We start from the raw sequence: 9,338 nt of genomic DNA on the forward strand, positions 1-9,338 counted from the left end.
ACACATTAATAAAACTTAAAGGCGGCTGCTTTATGCCGAAGGAATTGGTAAAAAGGCATGGCAATTGCTTGAATGATGAGGGAGACTATTTTGAAAAATAGAAGAGAGTTGTACCTTTGATGTGTAAATAAATAAATTTTTTCCCTCTGTGCTGGTTTGTTTTTACAGAGATTCAGAGGTCACTTTTCGAATTGCTCTCAAAGTTTGGTTTGATCTTCCACGTTAGAGAATAGATTGACATGTTTATTTATTTTTCTGTCTCCACTCTTCTCATTTTTTAAATTGATTATTCTGATCACAATACGTATTTATTCACAAAAATGTAAATCTATTGTGATGAGAAGTGTGTTGATTTCTGCTCCCATTTACCCTATTGTATTTAGGTCCACTTAGGGGCGTATTGAAAATCTGTTGTAAGCAAATTATTAGGATATTTTGGAGGACACTCTCCTGGAAAATGAGGGAAATGATACGGAAAAAAGTTTTGTTCACCATGTGTGATGTTTCTATTATTTTTCACAGGTTCTTTTTTGCTATGTTACAAACTAAATAATCATAAGTTTCTCTACTCTGAGAAATATTAGGCTTTAAAATATATAATTTCCAGCTATAAATGTAATTGTAAAATTCAAGGAGTCTGTGCTGAAAGCCATGTTTTTTCCAGGATGAGCCTACCAGTGGAATGGATGTTGGAGCAAGACGGTTCCTTTGGGCTTGCATCTTGTCTGTTGTTAGAGACAAGAGTAAAAGAGATGGAGGCAGTAGGGGCCGTTCTGTTGTTTTGACATCTCACTCCATGGAGGAATGTGAAGCCTTGTGTTCACGTTTGACAATCATGGTCAATGGCCGCTTTAGGTGCCTTGGGAGTGTTCAGCATCTCAAGGATAAGTAAGTCATCAAGTTGTGTTACTTAAATGTGTTATGAAAATAGCCTTCTATTTTTTTAAATGTGTAACATGTAAAATTATCATACATAGGCAAAAGACACTTAACAGCAAAGTCAAACATAAAGTATTTATTTTATAACTTATGTTCATTTTGAATGAACTGAGCCAATTTTTATGCATATGAGTTTTATCCTAAATATTACTTACATACATAAATTATCAAAAATGTCCTCTCTGAATTCATTTTTAATTGTAGAAGGCATGAAAAAATATTTGAAATCAAAAGAATGTTAACCTCATTCAAGTGATTTGGTTTTAACCAAAGATCTGTAAATTATCTACTAATAAAACCAATATATCTTTCTTCAAATAGGTTTGGCAGTGGATACACCCTTATTGTTCATTGTCCTAGTGATATGAGAGCAGAGATGGTTGCAGACAAACTGACAGATAGACTTCCCCCTGGTGCAATTCTGCGCGAAGCTCATCACAATCGGCTTCGCTTTCAGTTACCAAAGGGGACCCCCTTAAATTCTGAAGCTTCCAATGGTGAAGCAATGCCTAGCAATGCCTCAACCCCTATTAAACTATCTGCTGTCTTTCGTGCGATGGAAGAGGCCAGAGAAGGAGGTGTTGTGGAGGATTACTCCATTATGCAAACAACATTGGAGGAGGTAGTGAATACATCTATGTTAATGTAAATAATGATAGTCTCCCAAGCTTTATTCAGCCAGTTTAGGTGACCCTGTGATGCTCCCCTGTTCAGCTGATTCAGTTATTGAAATGGGGACATTTAGCAAAATTGTGGGGAATGTGTTGTGGTATGGAGGTATTTGTGGTAATTTGACAAATTTTGTTTATTGGGATTTTTTCTAGAGATGTGCGAATAGTATCCGCGAATACTCGAATACCTCGAATACTAGAAAGTATTCGATATTCGAGATTTCGAATAGTTATGCGAAAAGTACCGCCTCGAATACCTCGAATACTTTGAATTTCGCGTCATACACTGTCGCACGCACGTCGTTGGTAGTGACTCGGAAAAATGTAGAGAACTGTAGTCATTTAGTGCTCGCAGCGCCGTTTTACGCAAGTTGACGAATTGCATCAAATTCGTGGATTTTAGTGGTGAAAAGTGTTCGACGAGGGGAACCGAAAATAGTCGGGTGAAAAAATCCGAAAAGCCCCGATTCCCCCCACCAGGAGAAACTCAGTGCCGTGGGATAGCAACCTTAGGGCATTTCCCACGATCCTCTATCCCCCTCCATTCAGCACTCGCCTCAACCACTCTGACGCTATCTTCTTCTCCGAAATCAAACAAAAGGTCCCAGCTCGCGCAGGGATCGCATTACGAAGACCCCTGCTTCGAAAAAAATATCGAGTTACGAGAACAATAAAAACGTGTTTCACGCCCTCCCCCCTTTTCTCACCCACTGACCTTTTTCTGGCTACCTGCTTCGAAGTTCCCCATTTCTGGAGGTCAACTGCTGTGTGAGTACCGTGGGATACTAACATTAGCGCATTTCCCAAGGTCCGGTATCCCTCTCCATTCAGCACTAGCCCCCCTTCTGAAGCTTTCCTCTTCTTCAAAATAAAAAAAGGTAACAGCTCGCGTAGGGATCATATTACGAAGACCTTAGCTTCGAAAAAATACCAAGTTACACGAGAACAATAGAAACGTGTTTCGGGCCCTCCCTTTCCTCCCCCACTGACCTTTTTTTTCCTACCAGCTTCGAAGTTCCCCATTTCTGTGGAGGTCAACCGCTGCATGAGTCATCTATTAGCACAAAGGGTGTCTAAGAATGACTTTCGTCAATTGATGTTACACCTTTATTGAATTGAAATATTAGTAATGTGCGCGTAATTTCAAAAAGAATAAGACCAAACACGACGTATTTCTGAGTTTATTTAAGCATTTTACGCAAAGAAATAAATGTCAAAACACGACGGAGACTTAGCATTCTGGCGAAACTCGATATGAGCAGCAGAGCTTCTCGGAAGTTGATGCGGTATTTTTTTCCGAAAACATATATCAAGTTACAATTTATGAGTGGTGCTATAAATCTTTATTGTTACAGTCACAGACAAAAGGATATTTTCTCAGAATATTTGGTTTCTCCCTGATAGCAATTCCAATTCATCTTCTTATCTCGTGAGAACTCCCAAAGATGGACTGAAAATAATTGAAGAAAATCCGGTGGAAAAGAGCTTGTATTATGCAAAATGCCTCAGATTGTCAGCTAGCACTTGGCAGCAGGAGTGGGGGTAAAGCGATGTTAGCTGAATTAATTATATGCCCAATTGTTTCCATAAAATTAAATTATTCATTAATCAGCTAAATTCCTGTTCGAATCATTTTAAGGAAATCAAAATTACTCCCCAAAATCTTGTGTTGCCTGCTGCATAGGCAACCGAGTCAAACATTCCAGCATTCATCATTTAGTATTCGAGGTATTCGAAATTCGAGGTATTCGAAATTCGAGGTATTCGAATATTCGAGGTATGATTTTATATTCGAATTCGATATTCGAATTCGAGAAATCTGCTATTCGACCCATCTCTAATTTTTTCATTATTTTTCAAAAAATGATTTTTCACAGGAAAAGTCTGAATGTGAGCCTCGTATTGTAATTTGTAAACAAAATTCTGGGATATATGTTGTCAGAGAATGCTACATCTTGATAATTTTATACACATCTCATCAATTACTCCAGAGAAAGAAAGTAAAATTAAGCAAAAGTTTCATGGGAGCTTTATTGATTGTTTACCCGTTGTAGTGGTACAAATTTTGCTCAGAAGTTCAGCCTGGCAACTTTTTCTCACAAGCTGGGCTCATCAGTTTCACTACGCATAACTAAGGGACCTCAGATTTGTTCGTGCCTTTAAGTATCCAGCTGGAACTCACCTGAACAAGCTGTGTCACTATTGCTAATTATTTTATTCAAATTAGATACCTTGGTTAGCAAATTATGTGAGAAATTCACTCATTATTAATTGGCCTTAAGTAATTTGGGTAAAGATGTGAATTTTTAGGACATTTCCCCAACATTTCACTGGAGCACACCAAGAGAGTATTTTTATTGGAAGTAATACTTGGGATTTTTTTGCTTACTCAAATTAATTATTGCATTTTCATTTTCAGGTGTTCATTAGGTTTGCCAATGAGCAGAAGGATGCCAATGGGGTTGGAGAGGAGGAAGATGGTCATGGAACTTGCAGAAAACGCTGGATAGGTGGTGGTGCATGCTGTTATCCCCATACAAGTTCCGTCCGATCAAATAGACACAAGGCTTCCATCACAGGTGAGCATGGTATTCTATATTTAGTGTTCTGATAGAAAATGCTGTTTTTAAAAAGTGGTAAAATATGCTTTTAATTATCTGAAATTCCTTTTGAAAAGAATGTGCTGGTACATATCTCATAGTAGTGGCGCAGCGAGGGGGGGTTTTGGGAGGTAAACCCCCCCCCCAAGAGCTCAGAGAAATTTTTAAGTTAAATTCATTGTATGTACTTAATTGCATTTATATTACTTATAGAATAGATTAAGGATTTATAAAATATCCCTTAGAAAGCTGTAAAACTCACCATTTTGAACCATTTATTTTTAAAAAATTTCTGGGTACCTTCCGCTTATCCTGGTGGGTATTCCATACCCCAGTATTAGTTGCGCCTAAAACCCCTCCTAGCCTTAATTCCTTGCTGCACCCCTATCTCATAGAGGAAGAGCAAACTACTAAGCTTTGATAACTTATTCATATGGAGACATGTATGAAATCAGCACAGAATAAAAAGGGAATATTTTCTATTTAGTGTTAATAATCCAACAGATTTCCCCTTGGGCAAGTGACATCACTTTCTTTTATGATTTGTAATTATGTCAGATTTGAACTGCTTTATTTGGACTTTTTACTTTTGATTTTCTGACATCTGATTATCTAGTTGGTGGATTATCTGTATTATTTTCATGTCCACTAATTGAGTGAAAAATATTTTATGTTAATCATAAATACATAATATTTTGGAAAGGATGATGTTTGGGAAAAGAGATATTTAGTGTACAACAAATGCCATGCACATCTTTTTTTAGTCAGTTTTATTCATCACTAGAATGGGGTGGGTCAATTGGACATATTGATCGTGTTCAGAGTGTATATTAAACTAGTTGCTGTAAAATCACTCCTACGAGGTCTAGAAATCATTTGGAAAAATTGAAAATTTTTGCTTGATATCCACTCAAGTTGAAATTTTTTATGGGTTGTAAGGACCTTCTACTACAAGCTTTAACAAACAATAGCATACCCATTAAAAAAAATTTAACCCCTTATTAAGGACAGACATGTAAATGTATGAATCATCTAATGGTATCATATTTTTTGTTTTCAGGTGGAGCTGTTTGAAAGGCTCAAAAATTATTTTAGTGTCAACTTACTGACACATTTACCAGTGACAATTTGGAAAACGGGTGTCAGTGATTTTTTTACTTACTTTCAAAATCTGCTTCATCAGTTTCAGTATTTTTAGTGTACAAAACCAAAAACAATTTACTTTTTTTTAATTTTTAACATGTAATGTTAAAACTTTATAATTCTTATTTCTTCAGATTTTATCTTGGATGTATCATAAGTTGTGCAGAAGTTCTTAACGTACTGGTTTGAGTCTTTAAGCTGGTATATTTTTAGATGAAGTTTATGCTAGGAGTTGAGGGAAGATTAAGAAATCTACAAGCTGATTTCTCTCCACTAAACCAAATTGTGATATTTATTTTTATGACATTAAGAAACATTATTTCCTAGTGGTAATAGATAACTATACCTGTTGTTAAATAATGTTCTGTCAAATTTTTGTGATAGTGATTGTAAATGAGATGTATGACTATGTATTTATTCTTTTATCTGGCTCTACTGCCATGTCTTTTATCTGAAAGTATAATTAATAATACAAATTTTAAAATAGGTGATTAATAACTTAGTTTTTCAGAACAATGGCCATACTTAAGTTTGAGATTAAATATTGAAGGTTATTCATTTTATATAGGCCGAGACCGTGCAATACATACATGTATTATCTTCCTTATAGCAAGATAAGTATAGGAAGTGCTTATGTATTGGTTTCTGTTGATTTTTTTATGAAAAATCTTGTAAATTATTTTAATATTATTACTGCTTTGATGCTGGTCTTCAAAGCAATGTTTTCTCCTAATTAATAATCAATGGAAAGATTAATACTCTTGATTTATTTACTCTTTGAATGCCTTGTGTGCCCTAAATGTCCCTTAAAATGTTTTCACTGAAAGCTGTGAGCATCCAAACCATCCCAGGTGGCATTACTACAACCCAGTACTCCTCACTTACAAGGGGGTGAAATTTTTCTCTGATCGGAAAATATATGATTTTTATGTAGTATAGATTATATATGGGCATTAAAAAAATTGGGCAGAGCGAACGAATGCTGCGTTGCCACGTCTTGTGCACGAAACTTTGCTTCCTGGTAACCCACACTGGCCCGGCGCTTCATTTGGCAATATGACATTCATAGAAGTTATTAACATCCACAAATATCAATATTTTAATAGATTATGGGTCATAGAAAAATTGCAAATGAATTAAGAAGTGTTTCTATTAATTGTATTTTTTCTTTCGGGGTAAAGTGTAGGACTAGATAGTGCTTAAAAAATTTTATTATTTTGCAAACAACATAATATTTGCAAGAAAATATTCATTCTAAAAATATGCAAAAGCCATTTAATTAATCTACATTAATGTTTGCAACTTATTATGGTAGATGAATGTTGTACATCTAGTAGTTTTCCTTAGGTAGAATTACAAAGTTCATGAAGTTGAAAAAACTGCTAATTTTATGGAGTCATTTATTGCATTGGCGTGCGTACATTTTCGAATTTCTCATAAAACATAAAATAAATCAAAATTGAGAATAAAATTTCCTTTAAAATGACGTATTATTCATTATTATGACATACACTGAGGTTCAGATATAAATTTGAAACACACAACGGCACATCATTTTGATACCGACCGTAGTGTAGTCATCATATCTCTGCATTTGAAATAACACTGCTTAAATGCGTAAATGCCTTTATGGTGATAAAAAATTTCTCTTGTGCCTATGGTTGCTGCAATTAAAATTAAGCATAAACTTGTCATATGATTAAAATGAAAACTATAAATATACTTATACCTTGACAGAGCTCCGAACCCTAGCCCCACAGGTGAGAGTTGACGTGCCAACATTACACTGACTGACACATCTATTGAGTGGTGCGCTATTTTTTTTTTAGTATATAAGGCTTGTTAAAAGTACTTCATGAAAATTAATTAATTACAGTCAAACTAAAGGTCATTCAATGGAACCACTATCAGTTCAGAGATATGTTTGCCATTCTGAATGCCATAAAAAAATATAGCATTGAAAAAGGATGAACAAGGTACGTGGTCTCCCCTTGCTAGAGAGGAAAGGGAAAGAAAGTGAGAAAAGATCAAACAATAGGGTGAGGTAAACGGTAAGCAAGATTAGCAAGGGTAAATAATAATTTCACAAAGTGGTTTAAAAAGGGATCAATATTTGTATATCAATTTGATATAGAAGCCAGTTTGTATGGCAGTAAATAAAATCGTTTGATAAAACCTTTTCGGTGAGCAAAATGAAAATTTTGATGATTCAAATGCACTTCCAATGGCAAAGGAGAAGTATATAGAAGCATAAGTAAGATATGTGGGTCATGTCTTGGTGGTGCGGGATTGTAATCAGAGTGGTAGATCTGATTGTAGTGGACGATATCTCTAAAATTTAATGACATAGATCTAAAGAATCAACAATTCTGTCTTTATTTCATGCTTTTCATAAACAATACGAAATCAGTCCGAAAAGACTCAATACATGCATCGTCCTTTCTACTCTGGGCTATTGGGGCTCCCAAACAAAATTTTAGCCAGTGAATGTAAACTTTGCTGTGATCATATGGAGAACAGGAAAAATCACTTACTCAGTGAGTTTACCGTTGGTTTGAATTGATTAGGTTAGAGCTTCCTAGACTGAGCCTTAGGCAAGTAAATATCACAAATTTAAGAGTTAGGGGGCAGTTCGTTTCCTTGAGAAACCATATGCCCTTTGAGGATTTTGATTTGGGATGCCAGAAGGATTTGAAACTGCCATCCCTTGATCAGTAAGCAAGCGCTTCATCCATGTGGCTACCACGATCCCTCTTTTGTTCATAACTTGTCTCAAATTTGAAAAATAATGGCCAACCTTGCAATATTTGAGAAAGCCTCTTATTGCATGGTTTCAAAGAGGAATTGCCTTGACGCTTGGCCTATATGACTTCCCTCTACACAATTAGATTTTTGTAAAGAGTGTAACGAAACCTTTTGTGTGGATGTTCCAGGTCCTTGGGAATCTTTCTTGTTTGAGTTTAGAGCTTTGGCCAGGTGCTTCTGGCAGAAAACAACCACTATGAATTCAGGATCTTATCTTATCATTGCAGAAATTACAACAGCCTTAACCCCAACCTCTTTGTAAATGGAAATCACTAATTACAATAGTAGAAAATTACATGAGGCATGATTAAAAAGTCATAAATAATAAGAATTAATATAAAATGATAATTTATTACAATAGCTAGACTTCATAGTTGCATTTTCTAATGAAATAGAAATTAATAATAAGAATTAGTATAGAATATTAATTTATTACAATAGCTAAACTTCATATTTGCATTTTTAAATGAAATAGAAATTAATTACAATAAGAAGCAAAACTACCTGCTGACAATAAATCTGAGTTCGCCACTAGGCAACCAAAATGGGTAAGTAGGGTGTCCACATAGGAGGGACTACTTGACTCTAGGCTGTGCGAATACTTCGTACTGTTGCCCCACCTCCTAGCATTCTATTGGAGAGCAAACAAGTTGGGAGAAGCTGAGTGACCGATCTTGGGTAGTCCAGTGATAGGCGACACCTTAGCCGCCGGGACTGACATAAAAGAAGTTCACTGCCAATGTTATGCATTAGGAGGGCAACGGTCTTCAAATTTTATCATTAGCTCGAAGTTAAGTGGGGCCTTATATGAGGATACCTCTCGTTGCATTATTTTTGCCGCGCGGAAACTTAAAAATTTCGAAATATACGCGGTCGCTGGAGCGATAACATTGAAGAATTTCAACGATTCGCCACTAAGCAAATATAACGGGTCAGCAGGTATCCTCACAGGAGGGACTACTTGACTCTGGGCCGTGCATTCACTTCGTAGTGTTTCCCCACCTCCCCGCATTCAATTGGATATAGATCAGCAGGGAGAAGCCGAGTGACCGATTTTGGGTGTGGGTAAGTATAGTCTCGAATAATAGGCTACGCCTAAGCGGCCGAGATAGCCGCTCGAAGTCCCATGCCAATGTTATGCATAATGGGGAGTGAGGATCTTCAAGGTTTTTTTATAAGC

General features: G+C 36.0%; 1 protein-coding gene across 4 annotated transcripts in view; it reads left to right on the plus strand.

Annotated features, from left to right (window-relative positions):
• Positions 1–6,109, plus strand: part of LOC124157355 (phospholipid-transporting ATPase ABCA1-like) — a 127,789-nt gene extending 121,680 nt beyond the window's left edge. For all 4 annotated transcript variants that reach the window (XM_046532015.1, XM_046532014.1, XM_046532017.1 and 1 more), the window contains 4 exons: positions 665–888; positions 1,261–1,561; positions 4,030–4,189; positions 5,271–6,109. In XM_046532015.1, the coding sequence (XP_046387971.1) occupies positions 665–888; positions 1,261–1,561; positions 4,030–4,189; positions 5,271–5,284 (699 nt within the window). In that variant the 3' untranslated portion in view covers positions 5,285–6,109. The remainder of the gene's footprint in view (positions 1–664; positions 889–1,260; positions 1,562–4,029; positions 4,190–5,270) is intronic.
• The last annotated feature ends 3,229 nt before the right edge of the window (positions 6,110–9,338 follow it).

This window comes from Ischnura elegans, chromosome 4 (genome assembly GCF_921293095.1).
Source record: "Ischnura elegans chromosome 4, ioIscEleg1.1, whole genome shotgun sequence".
NCBI classification, from domain to species: Eukaryota; Metazoa; Arthropoda; class Insecta; order Odonata; family Coenagrionidae; genus Ischnura; species Ischnura elegans.